Here is a 19088-nt window from a genome sequence, read left to right as displayed (position 1 = left end):
TGGTTTTGCTTAGCAATACATTAATATTAAAAGAAATACTTTTTCCTTCATTGTTTCTTCCAAAATCAAGGGTATTAAAATAGTTTATTGCTTTTGTTGTCCAGGAAGGTTTCTGGGAACAAGCTCTGTTCTTTAATCTAAATACAAAAATATCCAATTTTTTAAACTGTCCTAAAAAATAAAAACTGTCTTAAAAAATAAATTCCTGTTCATTTGTTCTGCATTTGTTTGTTATGGTGTTTTATTATTAAAACTCTCTTTTTACACTCTTTTAAACAAGTGTCTTAAACCTCTGCTGAGTACTGCATATTTAGACACAGAGGTCTTGCTACTTTCTTTACTATTCACTCATCTGATCTAAAGAACTCAATTCAATCTGCATTCCACAGCAGCTTAATAACTAGCAAGCCGAAGGTCATAATTTATCTAATCACAACTGCAGTCAGTTAGAATTATGTAATTTCATATGGCACCAAGTGCTGTGAATTCTTATTAACTATGTTGTATGGTGGGAGATGGACATATTGAATCTCTGTGTCATGTGCTCTGTGCATAAGTTGCAATTTCAAGTCTTTAATATATCCATATTTATAATTTTAATTTTTCACCAGGAAGACTTGAGAAAAAGCCAAAACCAGGGAAGCAAGTGAGAGCAAGGTAAAATGTCTAACCCAGCTACATCAACTACAACCTCTACAGCCTGCTAACAGCACATCAAGCTAAGAGGCCAAGCAAAAGAACAGCCATACGATCCAGTAAGATGTGTTACAGGCTTTTCTAATACGGTAGGTATGGTGTTTTTGAGAGCATGCTATAAAATGTGAGTTCTGCAAGTTTTTAATGGTACAATAAAAAAAGAAGAAAACAACAACAACTAAAATTTATTTACCACCAGCTTTTACCACTTTTCAGAAAAGAAAAAAAAATGTATAAACAACATTCTTTGATCTATAACATTAATTTTTTGGTACGTTTAAAAAATCAACTGGAGCATCTAATGAGCCTTAAAATTCAGGACTACCAAGCGAGTCTGAATATAGTTTTCATTTGAGAATTCAAGAATCTTTGGGCAGTGATTTCAGCATTGCTTGCTTAGCATCACATGCATATTCATGATGCTCACCCTTTCCTGGGAGGTCTGGTAGCGGAGATGCAGAGCGGTGGGGTCCCAGTCCACAGCGATGTAGGCATTCCCCAGAGCTGCCCTGTCCTCGTTACACTCCACTGTGCAGCCTCTGCAGAACCTGGCAAAAACACGACAGCCCTCATCAGTCACTGTCGGCCGCGCGGGAACGTCAAACACGCACACACAGGAACGCTCTATGATAAATGACTTACCTGTACCACGGGCACCAAGAACAGGAGTTTCCGTCTTTCTGCACCACTCGCAGGGTGAAAGGGTACTGGTAACCCATGCTGTCATCACTGCATGACAAGCATCACATTATACAGGAAATCTCAACACGAATCACAAATAAACAAACTGTGTATTCCCAACACAATTCCCAGTGTAGAGAACTAAATGGAACACAATTAGATCTACTTAAAATAGCAATTTCAATAAACACTACAAAGTCTTGCATGTTTTATGCATGAAATTCAGCTCACTGGAGAATTTCTGATTATTTGGAACTCCCAGGATGTTTTGTATTTCACAAGCTTTTTAAAGCCATGTGCTCCTCATGTTTATGCATGAACCAAGACAAACATCCCTGCACTATTTTGACTGAGCATATAGTCTTAATAGTCAATAGTACAAGAACACTGTAGGGTATTCGATATATGTGTCCATAAATATATATTCAGATGTTTCTATATTTGTGGGCACCCCTTCTAATGAATGTAAACAGGCACACATTTTTTACACACGTGCAACTGCACGCACACAGCTTGTCTGTCTAGTGTAGTATTGCCAAATAAAAATTATGCTCTGTAAACGGTGTGTTTTGATGATTCCATTATCAATGTATTGTACAATATATTTTTTGCTGACCTCAATATTGCTCATCGTGTTTCCTTGCGTCTTTATTTACATATGAATAAACATATTTAATATATGAGTGTTTAAAATTAGACAGTGCACCTACAGGCAGTACAAATTGTTAAAACATCCTTACAGCTTCCAAACTATTATTAAAGGACCATTAAGGATTATATTTTCTGCAGTAATTCATAACATAATCAGGATGCATCATCAGATATCAAGGAGTCATGCTGAGTTTGAGCACTGCAGCTCTTGGTAGCAGAATTGCAGCCAGTATTTTGTAGTAAGTCATGGAAATCTGTGTGGCATAAGGCCTATGAATCTGCCATCCTTCATTCTCCCAGTCCCATTTCCACACTCAGGGTTGCCAAGTATAGACAACAGCAAGCAAACAGTGTGCTGCAGCCAGAAAGATGGCTGTACAGGTAATCACTGAGCTTTAGCAAGGTTGCTAGCTGGGTAATTTGTCATTACCACTAGAGATCAGCATTTTGGACATTGAAACATATATATATTTTGACCGATTAGCCACAGATAAAGACTCGTCATCGCTTGCCATTGTGTGTCCCACATGAGCTTTACATCTGGGGAGGTGTGGGTGAGACAGAAAACTCTATCCAGTGTTTGGACTCCTGTAGCCATTTCACATACCCCCCTATACCACAGCATCTTCTCTGGAATGATGGTGCTCCATCATGGGATGAGCTGGCAAGCTGAAGATGAGGTGGGTTGGTAATCATCGAACATCCTGGCTTCACTGATGCTCTAATCCAATCAGATCCTTACAGCAATGCTCCAAATCTATCAGAAAACCCTATTTGGTATAGTATGCCTCGAGACTGTTCCTTCACCATAAGCTGGAAAAACTATATTAAATGGAGTAGTGTATGTTCTCTCCAGTTGTAGTAACGTGTAATTCAAATTTGTGTGTATGTATATGAGTGTGTGTACTGTCTAACTGTTAAGCAGCACTAACCAGTCCTGGGCGTGGTTGCTGGCCTCCTGAGGTGGCAGAGGGCTGGCTAGACGGGACACTTGGATCCACACTGCGTCATACAGGTCTTTTTTACTGGTGTGCACAGTGCAAGGCACGATGAGCGGCATGCCAAATAGACTTGGCCTATTCTTCTGAGACGAGAGGAAGTACAGTTCGGTCCGCATCTGTGGGATGAAAACAACTGACATATAAATAAAGCAAATAAACACTTGGCATTTAATACAGGGTGAATTTAATGCAACTGTATCGCATACCATTTTCCTGTGCATGGCTATGATGTAGCCAATAAAGGGACTGTCCTGAACCGGCGTGATGTGGCCGTTGGGGATGCCGTTGGTAAGACTTTTCTCTGAGGCAGAAGGTACCACTGTGCTGGGCATGCCGTTGGCTAGGTTTTTGTCGGAGCCACTGCGTACAGGCGTACCAGCCGTACCATTTGGAATTAGGCCAGGTTTCTCTGCATGGCTGTTCCCAGCAATGCCATTGACCATCGGGGTAGTGTCTGCTCAAAACACATTTAGAACAGTATTAAAGTGGCAGTATTATTTTGTTTCTAAACTAAAAGCAGAAGCAATTCTGAGTGGAGAAATGGATAAAATATTGTGTTTAATGGAACGACCATCCTTGCTAAGCCTAATATATTAATTCTAAAAACTGGGGTGTCGATGGCTTTTCGCTAGAGTTCTCCTGGCCACGTCACGCATCTTTACGTACTTACATCACCTTTACAGCCTCTGATAGAGGATTCAGCTTAGTTTTACTAAATGCAAGCAATTGGTAGAGCAATTGAGACTTCAGAAGGGGAAACTCAGAGCTCAATAGCTCATTCACCCATAGTAAAAACTAAGAAACGAAAGAGTGAAGATTCTGAATGAGTGCACTCGCTCTCTCTCTCGCTCTCTCTGACTAAACATAACCTGGAATTGGATTCATCCGTTCTGAAAGGAGACCGCATCACACCCGCCCAGTTTAAAATGATTCTTCCGCATGCTCTTTAAAATGACCTATTCTTGCCAGAGGGGCTTTTAATCCCAAAACTTACGGACATCAGCTTTAAATAAAAAAAAAAGAACAGCCACAGATTAAAAAGAACAGAAAGCAAACTCAAATTGTCTTCTTCACCTGTTGGTGTAGGAGAGGTGACTGAGGTGGGAGACCCAGGAACAGGAATCTCAAACGCACACAGGAAGCCATTCGCAGACAGACGCACTTTCTGGTTGTCCTGAGGAAAGGTCTAGAGACCAGACACATATTTGCATGTCAGCCACGTTCATCACTGCTGAACGTACTTTTGAAAAGTTCAGAAGTATCATTCTAGAGATTGGAATAAATGTTTGTAAATTATAAACCGACACAGGAAATAACATTCTGTACCATGATTTTGCCCAGGTCTCATGAAAACTAATGTAGATAGGATTTCTTCCAAAGATGCTTACCTGTTCATATGGACAATTCTACTTGGATAACTCAGATACCATATTTTTTCACACTATATGGTGCCCTGTATTATAAGGCAAACCATCAATGAATGTCTATTTTCATACATAAAAGGCACACCTGATTACAAGGTGCACTTTAAGAGACATTATAAAGGAACTTCAAATTCAGCAGGTCTCACCGCTGAGTGGTGGTGGTGGGGGGGGGGGGGTTGGGTGATGGCTAACTAAGTTAAGTAAAGCTAAGCCAAGTAAACAAAACTGTAATAAAAAAGACAAACAAGCTCTGGATGTAAATCTACACAGATTTCTCTTCTAAAAACTGTTTATTTGTGTGAACAAAGTCCTTCCGTTTATTTACAGTAAGCTTAGATTCCTGAATTTCTCCAGCAATAAGACTGGAGCATTAGCGGCTAACCACTAGATAGCCGCTCATATCTTTACACTAAGGAACCTGAGTGTTCCGGTAGGTGCTATCCAGGGTTAGCAGCAGGCTACAGTCCGATAAACTCACATCTGAACAGCGAAAGAGCTAGCATGGTAATGCTAATGCTGCTCCAACAGTTCTAACTGGGGTTAGCAGCAGGTTACAGGCTGATAATACTCACCTCTGAACAGGAAAATAGTGGTTAGTGGCTAATGCTTATGCTACTCCAGTCCCAGTGCTGGAGAACTAAACTGAAATTTCTGTATAACGCTGTACGTCAGCGGAGTGGCTTTACTACTCCTTACAACCTGACTGGTAAAATTCATACATAAGGTGCACCGGATTAAAAGGCGCACAGATGATTATTGGGAAAATTTAAGGTTTTTGGTTTTTAGGTGCGCCTTATAGTGCAAAAAATACGGTAATTCACGATGCCTCATGATGCCTTGCCACGTAACTAACACAGGTGTGGGCATTCTCAAACAATCCCCTAAAGCAGCACTTTTACCATGTTTAAAAAACAGTCATAGCGCACATTCACTTCACCTTGATGTTGGACGAGTGGACCTCAGCTAGGAGGATCTGCTCAGGTTTCAGGCCACATAGCTCACTCAGCTGCTTCTTCAGACCTGTGTACTTCTCATCCATGTTCAGACGAAGCCCGTATCGTACTGGTGTGGAACCATCTAGTTTAATAACTGCAGGACAAAGACAAAGCTGGATGCATAAGAGTCTCACAGAAAGGTAAACGTCAAAAATGATGTGTCCACCTGTTATCTTACCTGTGATCTCTAAGTGCATTGAGCTGTCCATAGGAAGAGGCAAAGACAGGAAGTTAAAGGGGTCAAAGCGGGCGCTGATGTGACCGCAGGTCTTGCACTTGACTTGGGACTTAAGCTGGCCGTGGAACAGGTCCACCACGATGGAGCGGTTTCTTCTCAAATGATTTTCCCAAGCCTAAACATGTGCACAAACACAGAAACAAAGATTCATCAGACACTGCTAATCTAGTTAATTCCACTTTAATGTCCACAGGGTATAGAGTTTTTTACAGTGTCTACAGGCCTCTTGCCATGTTTTCATTAGCGCAGCATCAATATTTGCACATTACGGCTCATCCACTCCTTAAGGAGTGCTTAGCTGAAGAACTGATTTTCATTGAGCAGTTTCAATCATGCAGTCAGGACCTCTGTGGGCGTGAGTCACGTCTGAGAGCCAAGAGATAACAGCTCATGAAAAATGCTAATAGCCTGACACTGACCTCTGTGGCCACTTCTGCATCTGGCCTTCCATCGCTGTCTTTCAACTCCACATAAGGTTTCTCGTGGACTCGATTCAGGTCTTCGTGGAGGCCGTCCAACAAGAACGCCAGCAGTTCCTGAGAGTCCTGTTGCTGGAAGCCGTTGAACCTTGGCGCATACTTTGCTATCGTCCACTAAAGTAGGAGTGAAAAATTATAACATCTTAGTATTCGCAACGTGGAAACAGGAAAAAAAAAAAAAAAAAAAGAAAGAAAAAAAAAAATTATTTTTTGGACCAATAAGAAATAGACCACTAAATAGTATCATCATTTTGTAGTTAGAGAAATGCTGTTATGCCCATATTTGGCACTTAGGGTCTAACCTTGATTATTATTGCCAACTTGTAGGGCTTGTCAAAAATGTAATGGTTTGGGTGGTCCATCAATCTGATCAAGGTTGACCTGTTTGGGCAAGCTGGTCATATTAATGGCCCTGAGTGGTAAACCACTGCTTCTCAAATTAAACTTGTTACTTGACTACATTGGCGAGGGCTGTTAGTTTATGCAATCGTTTAAGTATGAAGATGCCTACCCGTAGCTTCAGAGGTGCAATGTTCTTTTGCGTTCCACTCCAGAGCTCCTGAACCAAATCTCCATAACATTTGGCCATATGACCTCTCATTCCTATGGGATTGGTTCTGTCAAGATAAGAATATGCCTGTTATACAACATGCCTTACAGTACTATACATCTCCAACCTTCCAAGCTCCAAAAATACAGCTCTGGAAAAAATTAAGAGACCACTTAAGTTTCTCTGATTTTGCTATGTATAGGGTATATGTTTGAGTAAAATGAACATTGTTGTTTTTTCTACAAACTATGGACAACATTTCTCCCAAATTCCAAATAAATATATCATTTAGATTTGCAGAAAATGAGAAATGTCTCACATAAAAAGATGCAGAGCTTTTAGACCTCATATAATGCAAAGAAAACAAGTTCATATTCATTTTAAGAGACTAAAAATCAATGTTTGGTGGAACAACCCTGGATTTTAATCACAGTTCTAATAAATCTCGGCATGTTCTCCTCCACCAGTCTTATACACTGCTTTTGGATAACTTTATGCCACTCCTGGTGCAAACATTCAAGCAGTTCAGCTTGGTTTGATGGCTTGTGATCATCCATCTTCCTTTGATTATATTCCACAGTTGTTATTTTTATTATTTTATTTTTATTATTATTTAAGTGGCTCTTATTTGTTCAAGTGCTGTATATAATCTTTTTAATATTGTAGTTTTAACAGCTTAATTTCCTCACCTGTTGAGCTCATAGAGGTGTCTTCCTGAGATGAAGTAGTCAGTGAGGGGCTTGGTGTTGCTCACGCACTGAATACTGGAGTTCATAAAGCACGTATTTCCAAGGTTACTTAAGCCTGTAGCACCTTTCTCTGTAGGAACTTTAAGGGGAAATTGAAAACATATTACATTGATGACTGCACAACTTCAGAAACAGAATGTCCAATCCAACTAGAGCCCATTATCAGGCCAGTACACAGCCTCACTCACAAGATAACACCTCACATCTAATGAAAGTCTTATGACATTATGTATGTTTGTGGATATCCTACAAATAACACACTAAGACATTAAGATACAAGGGGATGGGCCAATCAGGTCATACTTGACAAGAGATCAGCATTAGCTATCCAGCAGATATGAAACCTCTTATCAGTCTCCCTCTGCGTCACTGTGCCAAGCAGTGTGCTGCATATATGGGTTTAAGTTAATGATCTACTTTGATATGGAAAATACTGTATTATGGAACTATGTTACAGTGCAGAAAGCATAACATCAAGCTCAGATTAAACAAAATCAATAGTCTTGCTGAACCTCTGAATGTTACCTTTGTGTCTGTCGATTTTGCTGCTGTTAGCAATGAAGGACATCTCCTCGGGCCAGCTCATATCTTTATTTCGAACTGTCAAGAGGAAAAGAAAGAGAAATTTAAATATGTCTATCTTTTACTTTTACGCTTGCTTTGCAGTTTCATCCACACTGCTCAGCATATGTGAAAAAAGATCAAACTTTAATTAAGAGAACAGAGATACAGCAATCGATATACTCAAAATCAGAGACATACCCTCAATTACCAAATGCTGCTCATCTTGAATTTTCAAACTTTCTAACGTATGATCTTCATCATCCAGTAGAGTGAGGTAATTCTGAGAAGAGGAGTTGTATGAGGAAGCACAATGTTAACAGGCATGCCTACTGTACACATAGAGTAGTAATAATAATAATAATAATAATAATAATAATAATAATAATAATAATGTTTACAAAAATTAAAATGTTTTTGCGTAACCACCTTTAACCCTCTTCTAATTGAAGACCTTTTTCATTAGTAGTTACCAACAAATACCTAGTTTGGCTTGTCAATGCTTCATTATGGTATATTGATTGTGCAGCTGTAGGATTTAAGTAAATCCATGCAATGACTGGGAGCACTAAAGAAAAGTTAGAAACCAAATACCCATATGTGTTTCCTTAACTAGTTCTGAAAATAACAACCACTTTCAAACATTTTCCCAGAATGTGAAAAGAACAAAAAAAAAACAGATTCTAACTAAAGCCCTATCCGGACCGGATTAGTTTCTCAGGATTAGTTTCTCACCTATAAAAAAAAAAATAAAGAATTCACACTTTTACTCAGTGATAAAGCTCTTGCATCTGGACTGCAATTAAAAAGACAGGTCACATGACATTGCATTCAGTAGCTCCTCCATTTCCACTCACTGTTTGTTTATGTTGATCTTCTCAGAAATGCACACCCAAAGTGTAATTATGGTGCGTGACAGTGGACAAATAGCTTTTTTATTAAATGTTAGGAGACGAAATTCAGAGATGTGGATCCAGATGGGACTAAAATTACCAGAGGACCACAGAGTTCAGTGAAAACAGTAAGTAATTCAGCCTGTAATTTTCTCAGAGGACGTCTGATTAAAAAAAAAAATACTTGGTCAGTCCGGACTGGAATAAAATCACAGAGCCCCCCTCATAAAAGAGAAAATTGCCCCAAGACACCTTGAGAAACTAATCCCGTCCGGATAGGGCTTATGTTAAAAAGTGACAAATAGCAAAAACAAAAGGATAAAAAAATACAAAGACTTTGCATTACACTGACAATAGAATGCTTATAATGTCATACGGGTAGGTCTGGGCAATAAGGCCAAAATTTGTATCATATTTATTTTATTAATTTTACTTAATGCAAAACAATTTCCATCAATATGAACAACATAATAGCCACTGCCTCTGGCATACATTATCATGCTCTGATATTACCAGGCTTTGGAAGCATTTGTTGTTCTGCCCTTTCTGCTCAGTTTAAATGCAGCGCCCAATAATGAACGTCACTCACTGACTGATGGTGTAAATAATGTATAATGAAACATTGAAAATGTGTTTTAAAAATCACATCATTGTTACTCACACATTGTTACCTATCGTGATTTGAATTACTCTCTAGCCCCACACAAAGGAAAATATTTCCTAAACTGAATAAAGAAACTGCTTAAGTACACAGTTCTGTGGAGGGTCTAACCTCGCTGTTGTAGAGCCAGAGACGCATGTCCTCCTCTTTGATGCGTAACCTCTGCGACAGATACTCGTGGATGTCCTTTATAGTGCTCATGCGGCTGAAACAGCCCGTGTAGGCCAGCACCCGCTTCAGAGGGGCGTTAGGAGATGGCACATTGCCTGCGGGGGGAGACGGAAAACCAAACTGCCCTCAGTGCTCTCTACAGAACAGGATATTCAATAAAACATAGCTATTCCTAGAAAGCCTTCACTGTGCTCCCATATTGTTCATACAGTATTCAGAGAAGATGTGTCATTTCACAGAAATGGCTTGGGGGGAAAAAAAATGTCAGAAAAGTGTGAATATACTGTGTGAAGGAAGTGAGAAAATGGAGACTGGTCTTAATTCACTAGTTGGCAAGGTGGTAAATCAGCTGCAGATCAGAACCAGAAGTGCCAAAAGATTATTTCCCTTTTTTCCTCCATTTAAAATATTTAAAGGTTCATACATAAAGATACATTACCAGTCAAATGTTTGGACACACCTTTTTGTTTTTTTCCTACAATGTAAATGAATACTGAATTCATGCATACTCTGAAGAAACACATAAGGAATCATGTAGTAACCTAAAAGCATTAAACAAACCAAAATACTCTGTGAAGCATTTAGGTGGGCTTTTATATGAGGTGCTGTTAACTTGCGGGTTCTCTGATGAGCTTATCCTGTACAACATAGATAACTCTTGGTCTTTCTTTAATGGGGCGATCCTGATGAGAGCCAGTTTCATTGTGTTTCTTAATGCACTTGAGTATACTTTTCTAATTTTGTGAAACTTTTAGGATCGACTGATTTTATTTTTGTATTTTTATTTCTTTAATTATTTGGGTAGGTCTTGCCATAATATGGATTAGAATATTACTTAAATAGAGCTATTCACTGTATATAAATACATTAAGAGGACAAGAAATTCAAGTAATTAACTCTTGAAAAGGCACAGCTGCTAACTGAAAGCCATTCCAGGTGGCTCTAACTCACAAAGCTGAGGTATCTGAAAAAATATATATAATTATTTTTTACTAAATAATTCCATGTTTTTCTTCATAGTTTAGATGACTTCAGTATAAATGTTCAATTAAAAAAAACATAAGTGTGTCCAAACTTTTGACTGGGACTGTATATAAATAAACTTCTCACACCTAAAATTCTGGAGTCAAAACCAGGGTTCATGTGTTAATTATGTGTATGTTAAGTACAGTTTTTTTGGTTTCACACTGCATTTTACTGAATGGACTGAATAACTGTAAACTGACCATTTTCGGTCAATTTGGTAAGTGCCTTTCCAGGTGTTATACAGGATTCTGCCAGAATCCGACTACTTTAAAGTACATGTGTGCCACACAGTAGAACAGGAGTTGTGTTCAAATCCAGGTCTCCTTCATGAAGATGTAGGTCACACAGTATATAACAGATTAGCCTGGTGATTCCTGTATCTATTCTAACTGTAGATTTACCCTTATTTATAAACAGAAATAAAAGGAATTCGAGGGTAATCTATTGTTTAACCAGTATCAATTAAAAAGTGTTTTAATGCTGTGAACAAACTAGTCTATGGTTTAGCTGGTCTGGAAGAAAACCCCTCTTTTGGTCGGATGAAATTGTTTTTCAGAACCTTTTACACCAGCTATTTTGGTTTGCACCAAACAAGATAGTTGTGACATCAATTATATTCCATTAAATAATTACCTTAATAAAAAAAAAAACAAAAGACACAATACACAAACACATACATACACACGATTTGTAACAAACATTTACAAATTAAATGAATAAAGCCTCAGGAGAGTGAGGATTAGTTGTAAGGTAGCAGCAAGAAAGGGCCAAGGTGATTTTAAAGGTTCCCAATCAACCATTAGTTTAGTCTGGGTAATCAAGAGAGCTTCAAACAAAAGGTGTGAGAAACAAAATAAACAAAACAAGGGTCCAAATCAAGATAAGAATGCTGATTAATGATTTTACAAATTAAAGGGCTTTGAATCCCTAAGCAAGATCATTAGAGGCAATCAACTGGAGAGGAGCACCCATTTCTACGCGTAATGCAGAGCTTGCCAGCTGCAAACAAAAGCAGAGCAGTGACTAAGAGGTAAAACATCTAACCAGACCCACTGCAGTACAGCATCAGATAGCGGAAATCAGATTAGTGGATTTCCAATGCTCACCAACATACTGCCTCAGCACTGTGCAATCAAGTTAGTGCTGTGTTGTGCATCCTTGCTTTACTCACTGCTTTTCAGGAAACCAGATAATGAGCTCCATAACCAAATGAGCCCTCGTACCCAACATGACCTTAAACAAACAAGCAGAGTGCACTGGCAGGCATTCGCAGCATTAGCAAGCAGAGATGGGTGCTAGGATCAATCAGGATTTGGACATTTTTTAGTGCTTTAAGTCAGGAACATGCGGTGCTCGCTGTGCCGAAATCCCCGCTGAGTGTGTTTAGGAGATTAGGTTGCCCATGACGGTGGTGAAGGTAGCCGCTCTCTTGCTGCAGGCTTACGTTACCTCTGGGAAAGTGTGGAGGGAACATTCGCAGGCTGGTCATACCCATGTTAACCCAAATGTTGGACTGGGGGGTGCGCGTGGCAGGCTGCTGTCGCAGAAAGAGCAAGTAGCGAGGGAAGAGCTCCAGTTCTGCCTCTTCTGTTACAACAGACTTGATTACCTACAGGCAGAATGAGAGAAAATTAGAAAAATGAGGCACATTTGCCAGATAAGCCCAAATGGGGGAACAGAACAAGCAAGAATAATGAAAAACTTGTATCTCCAAAACAGCAACAATCAGGAGAGAGATAAAACCTTTATAACTTTCAATGGAAGTCACTAAAAAAAACAGTTTGTTTCAGGAAATTTTTGGAGAAATTTACTACCCACAGTGGACAGCACAGCACGTAGTAATGATCAACATCCGGTAGCATCTAGCTAGAATTTTCCATTCCAAAAAACAAGCGACTCTGACAGAAACCACTTCCACATTCAATTTAGGCTCAATACACATATCCCACAGGTCAGTGCAGCATTCTTTTGCTTGCAAGGGAGAAGACAAAAAAAAAGGGATGACTATACTAGTTTCTGTCCCATGAGTTTTGTCATGTCTGTGTAAATGATCAAATCCACTTTCTGGTGATGCCGTTTGTCTGAAAGCCGTAAGTATACTGATAGCCACAGCTACAAGGAATACATATTAGCCTACATGATGCCCACAGTTAGTACCGGTAAGACCTCTGAATCACTGAGAGAACACTTCTCAGCCTGATACGCTCAAAAAACTATTGTGTGTTCCTGACAGTATAATTAGAGACCATAAAACAAAATTAATATCAAGGTGTCAGCTTCCCTGCAGTGTTCATCTGGAACTGGGCAGTAATTGAATTGTGAATAGTGAATCACACAAAGCACCTCTTATAAAGGCCTTTGAGAGTTACTACAGATTCCCCTTCCAAACTTAATAGCTGTGTGAAGTAGAACACATACACCAGTAATACAATTAATACATTAATTACATTGTAAAAATTCAATTAAATGAAATTCATTTTGGTTTATTTGAGCGAAACATATGATTAGTTCATTCAAAATTATAAGCTGAATAAAACTAGTTTAAGTGTTTGTTAATATGCTTGTAATTGCTTTTGTTATTTTAACTTAGGTTTTTTTTGTTAACAGTCAGTTCACAAATCTTATGTTATGATCAACTGTAGAACAGCAATAATGTTCCCGTGTCAAACTGACCAGTACAGGATAACTCACAATAAAAATAATATTTTTTCCAGAAATAACAGTAATAAACAATATAATTGTAATTTTAAGATCCTTTTATGCCACTTGAATGATGGTAATATAATTGAATAATAATAAATGACATCCTTTTAAATATAATTTACTATTAATTATTACGAAAAATCTAATATTACAACTGAAATATAAATCCTTTTTAAATATTCTACATAAATAAAACAGAAATATAAAAAAAACTAATTTAAACTGGCATATTCATGTTAATTGGCTTTTCTTGCTAAGTAAGCATAAAGGGTAACACTGCGGCCATGTCTGTATATTGTATGATATGTCAATAATATAATCATGTAAAAGGTCTTATTGGGTATAGTGTTTCTCTTGTTTTAAAATCAAAGCTTGATTAAGGACTAAGATAGTGGATTTTTTTTCCATGGCTCTCAGAATCTTTCATCCTGCGAGTGAGTATATGTAAGCCCTATATGTGCTTTTTCATTACTGTAAGTGTTAACATCTAATAAAAGTTAATATGGGGCTTCCAGTGAAAGCAGTACTGAATGTAAATCACACAGAGAAAGAGAGAGAGGGATAGAATGCCCTCTATGGCCTTTGTGGTAAAGATTCGCACACATACCGGTCTTGGCAGGCTGAGGTTGGCTCCGTACCAGTGGTATAGCGCCCTCCATACCGGCTCTGGTACCGTCTCGAAGTCCCGGCCAGCCATCAGGTGCAAGGCTCTCTTTAGTCGCCCACCTTCCATTGTTAACGTGGGTGCCTGCGCAGAAAAGACAGCAAATACTTAATGCCGTCTGTTTCTCGTGTCTGATTTGCATGATGTATACACAGCTTCTCCTGATGCACGGCCACTTAAGCTTAAGCATTAGCTTTTTCCACTGAAGCCACAGACAGGGCACCGCCTGCTGAATCATTCCCGGGCAGAAAAAGTCAGGCAGTGAAGGCTGAGATCTTTTAAAAAGACTTATTTGTTGTGACTGGGCTGTTCAATGGTGGTATATAATCTAGCCTGACAGCATGAGCAATTTAGTAACTATGACAAGGTGTTATTACAGAGCAGAAGGAAACACTGGTTACAAACAATAACACTATGACTGAGCCTCACACAAATCCATATTCCTGAAAATCAACACGCACTGATTCATTCTCGTAGGACTCTCCTCAGCTCGCTACTTTAAAAACAATCATGTGTGCCTGACTGTATAATTAGATAGCATAAAACAAACACAATATCAGGGTGGCAGCTTCCCTGCAGTGTAATGTGGGTGTGGGGTAATTTATTTAGGAATTGTGAATCACAAACAACATCTTGCTCTCTCTTTTAAAAAGTGCTTTGAGAGCCAATAAAACTTCTACCACCAAACTAAGACTTGTCTAAAGATTTTAAGATGACTTAAGACACACTATTTTGAGTAGATATAAGGCTTGAGTAGACACAAGAGATGTTTCCACTGAGCTCTGGACGTGGTTAAAATAAGGCTTCTCTTGCACAGTATATTTTAATTAGCACTTATAATTAGCATCAGTTATTTTCTCATTTCTGGAAACGGGAGATTCACTGTTCAAATTTGTTCCTCAAATCTTAGGCCCTATTTTAGCAGTCTATAGGTGTAACAAGCGTAAAAAAGTGTACGAGCACTGAGCGAGCACGGTGCACCTGTGTTACCAAGATAGCAATAAACATTGGACTGTTGACTGTTGTCAGGGTTCAAATCAGTCAGATGCGCACCTGTGTTTTCGCTGCCAAGATAGCAATTTACCTGAAAAAAACATCACTTACAGATTACCACGTCCATCGATGTAGATATATTTGTAAGAATCTTTGCTATTTAAATGACACATGCGCAAGGCATTTTGAGTGTTTGCAGGGTGTAAAATAGAGCCCCTCATTCTTTGTGGCTACTGCTTTTGTACCAAAAGATGTTTGTGGTTTTATTTGTGTTTTTCTTACTGCTCCAGTATTTTCTTATTTGGAGTTGTAGAAAGATTAATAATACAATCTGTAACACAATCATAATCATGAGATAATAAAATCCATTATAATTAAAGATTATAATTTGATGCTTTTCACCTATTATTTTAACCGTAACTCAGGAGGGATTACAGTCACTGTAGCAGACTGACTGTGCTTGGCCAAATATATACTAAACACAGCTATGGTGTCCTAAAAAACTAATGTTTGTAAAATGTCGTCTTTGCACTATTGTCCTTACAGCTTAAAACTCCTTGTCTGAGCACACCTGCAGACACTGTTGTCAAACCAATTCACACACACACAGATACCCACATATTGACCCTTACCTTCACAGGTTCAGTGGTGACTAAGGGCTGGTTGTCAATGGCGCCAGGCCTCTGTGCAACCAGATGGTTGGGCAAGTGTCCATTGGCAGAAGAGAAACACTGGTTGTTGTTGTCCAAAACATTGTGCTGCCGAGCAAAACAGATGTCCGTAGCAGAGGAGCTCACGTGTGGCATATGACCTGAAATAATGACATCACATAGGTTACTGGTGGCACTGGGCCTGAGCAAAAACATATACGTTTACTATTACAGCTTTAATGAGAATTACAAATGTTAAATCTGAACCAGTCTATAGTGACTACAGTCACTAGCAATCAAATAACTAAAATATCCATCCACATTTCTAATCTGGTTTCAAACAAAGAGATATGAGTTCTCCTTTTTGAGTCATGGACCCTGTTTACATAGACCCAATTCCTTTTCTCTTTTGTACTCCTATCCCTTGTTTTTGAGTGAGATACAGCTTTTGAAAAAAATAATAGACCAATTAAAAATTACAATTTTCTTTGATTTTATCAAATTGAAAATCTCTGGAATATAATCAAAAGAAAGATGGATGAGCAATTAAATCAAGCTGAACTGCTTAATCTTTTGCACCAGGAGTGGCATAAAGTTATCCATCTCATTCACTTTACCAGCCTTAAGCTATATACCATATCCCATATTTGCACTACTGATATATACTATTTATACTGTCATTCCATCTCGATCACCATCAATATTGCACTATTGTCTTACGTATGTTTATTGTGTCTTGTTGTTTTGTACATATAGTGTCTCCCACTCTTTTATATTATATATCTATTTCTTTTTTTACTTATATTTATATATCTATTTCTCCCCCACACTACTGCACCTTGTTTTTGTCTCATGAATGTCTATTTGTGTCCCTGCTGTATTGTACTCATAGTGTCTCCCATTCTCTTTTATTATATCTATTATATGTACTTGCTGTAAAATTGGGAAGAAGAGTAACGTAATTTCAATTCTCTGTATGTCCTGTACATATGCAGTATTGACAATAAACTACTTGACTTGACTTGAACAAAAGCAGTGTGTAAGACTGGTGGAGGAGAACATGTCAAGATGCATGAAAACTGTGAATAAAAACTAGGGTTTTTCGACCAAGTATTGATTTCTAAACTCTTAAAACTTAAATATGAATGTGTTTTCTTTGCATTATTTAAGGTTTGAAAGCTCTGCATTATTTTTGTTATTTTAGCCATTTCTAATTTTCTGCAAATAAATACTCTATATGACAATATATTTTTTTGAAATTTAAAATGTCTGTGGTTTATAGAATAAAACAACAATGTTCATTTTACTCAAACATTTACCTATAAATAGCAAAATCTGAGTAACTGATTCAGTAACTGAAGTGGTCTCTTAATTGTTTCCAGAGCTGTATGTCTCACGTGTCTCAACTGATTTAAATGACTGGACTTGCATGAAGTTTAACATGCAACATGAGTTATTAGCAACATATAATCCTGATACTCAAGACACACTGAAGGTGTGACTGAAGGTTTCTTCCTATTGCTCTTAGTGAGTTCTTTCCTACCACTGGTTGCTCCAAAAAGCTTTGAAAAGCATTTACTACACTGCTTAACCATTAACAAAGCAATCAGGCAAAACTGACAGCAGTTATTATATAATCAAGGAGCAAACAATTCCTAATTATTAGCTATTAGCTATCTAAATGCTACAATTTCACTTCAACAAATGCATTAACTCATTTTACTTTCAAAAAAAATAAATTTTAACAACCTGGTATTGTTTTGCTGATAACATTAAGTCATTCCAGTGTGTTAAATTACAAACTTAAAGGTAAAAATAGAAAGGAAGGATAATAAAAACAGCAACTCTAAACATAACATAAACCCAACATGATTTTTCAGGCCCTGTTGAGTATTTTAGGCTCCACTCACTGTTAGTGGTGCTGTCTGAGGACTCCCAGGTCCTGTCTGTATTCTTGTCTCCAGGGGAACTGAGTGAACGAGCCACTGCTCCAGCTTTGATCACAGCCGAGTCAGCATTGGTGGTGGACGGAGGACTTCTCCTGCCATTGCTCTGTATTCCTGGCTGTTCCACCACTATAGATTTATTGTCCTGTAAAAAACAGAAAATGTATTAGGTATAAATATATAATGAAGCAATCAAGATGTCACTGAAACATTTATTTTCAATTTTTTATATTTTTAATACAGTGATGTGAATTCTCTAGTTGGTGATTTGCAGAAATCTGGAACCCACTGACATTATCAAATTCTGATCATGCTGCCTTGTAATGCTATGTTGTCCAGACTGTTGTTTGTTCTGTCTTCAGTTTTGTCTTTAGTAAATAAAAAGCTGCACAACTAAGGCTGAGATCAGATAACTGTCTCTGCAATTTTGCTGGCTTAAGAATAACCTCTCTGATAGCTTTTGCAGTTTGTTGTGGGTCATTATCCAGCCGTAGTGTACAATGCCATTCTAAAAGTTTGGCAGGACTCTGCAGAATCTGAGCAGAACGTAAAGTACACCTAGTTCAATTGGTAGAAGTATATGTTCATGTCCCACCATATTTAACAAATAATGCTCAGCTCTGAAAACATTTCTTTACTCTTCCTTTAATCTTGTTCTTAAATTGGTTTGGCTTTCCAAGATGTTTTCTAGCAGTCTTTTATGCAGCAACAAAAATACATTGATTTGCTTAACCTGTGTCGATGGCTGCGTTAACTGAAAATGGAGGGCTGTGTCCCAAACAGCACTCTACCACACTAAATAGTGTGTTAAAAACAGCGTTCTAGCATTAAAACCCTGTTCAGTAATGTAGTAGTAAGTATAGAGGTGTGTGGCTTGAGATGCAGCATGGATTTCTCTAGAGAGCAATCTACAGCTACAACTGCTGTACACAAGGATCTGAAGCACAAACATCCCAGAGCATCCCAGTTTTGTCAGTGTGTCAGCAATACTGCAGCATAAATGCAATGCCTTCATTATGCCAGTTAAAAGTAATCCCTTCAGTTTCAAACAAACAACCTCTTCAGTAATGGTAGTGCACGGTAGTGGTAATTCTAAAGTGTTATTAAAGAGATATTCTCATATTTATTATGGTTAAATTATTTTAATTGTCAACACACTAAAACACTTTAGAATAATCAAAAAAATAATTGACAATTAAAAAACAATATTTAATAATAACAATTATTATTTTTTATAATTTTATGTCTAATTTTTAGCCCATTTTCTCTCCAATTTACACAGCTGATTACCCAAACCACTTATTAGGACTCCCCCTATCACTAGTGATGCCCCAACACCAGGAGAGTGAAGACTAA

General features: G+C 38.1%; 1 protein-coding gene across 3 annotated transcripts in view; it reads right to left on the bottom strand.

The window, feature by feature from the left end:
• The window catches only part of usp32 (ubiquitin specific peptidase 32), a 69632-nt gene that overhangs the window by 9723 nt on the left and 40821 nt on the right, over nucleotides 1-19088 (bottom strand). For 2 of the 3 annotated variants that reach the window (XM_007245951.4, XM_007245953.4), the window contains 17 exons: nucleotides 17697-17877; nucleotides 15769-15947; nucleotides 14087-14227; nucleotides 12226-12385; nucleotides 9691-9845; nucleotides 8227-8308; nucleotides 7990-8064; nucleotides 7405-7543; nucleotides 6677-6782; nucleotides 6106-6279; nucleotides 5627-5801; nucleotides 5391-5542; nucleotides 4104-4215; nucleotides 3236-3483; nucleotides 2961-3145; nucleotides 1339-1425; nucleotides 1124-1244 (listed from right to left, as the gene is read on the bottom strand). In XM_007245951.4, coding sequence (XP_007246013.3) covers nucleotides 1124-1244; nucleotides 1339-1425; nucleotides 2961-3145; nucleotides 3236-3483; nucleotides 4104-4215; nucleotides 5391-5542; nucleotides 5627-5801; nucleotides 6106-6279; nucleotides 6677-6782; nucleotides 7405-7543; nucleotides 7990-8064; nucleotides 8227-8308; nucleotides 9691-9845; nucleotides 12226-12385; nucleotides 14087-14227; nucleotides 15769-15947; nucleotides 17697-17877 — 2472 coding nt within the window. The remainder of the gene's footprint in view (nucleotides 1-1123; nucleotides 1245-1338; nucleotides 1426-2960; nucleotides 3146-3235; nucleotides 3484-4103; nucleotides 4216-5390; nucleotides 5543-5626; nucleotides 5802-6105; nucleotides 6280-6676; nucleotides 6783-7404; nucleotides 7544-7989; nucleotides 8065-8226; nucleotides 8309-9690; nucleotides 9846-12225; nucleotides 12386-14086; nucleotides 14228-15768; nucleotides 15948-17696; nucleotides 17878-19088) is intronic. The other variant, XM_007245952.4, reaches the window with a different exon arrangement.

The sequence above is a fragment of the Astyanax mexicanus genome, chromosome 18, assembly GCF_023375975.1.
Source record: "Astyanax mexicanus isolate ESR-SI-001 chromosome 18, AstMex3_surface, whole genome shotgun sequence".
Taxonomy (NCBI): domain Eukaryota; kingdom Metazoa; phylum Chordata; class Actinopteri; order Characiformes; family Acestrorhamphidae; genus Astyanax; species Astyanax mexicanus.
This window is presented reverse-complemented; position numbering and strand designations above follow the sequence as displayed.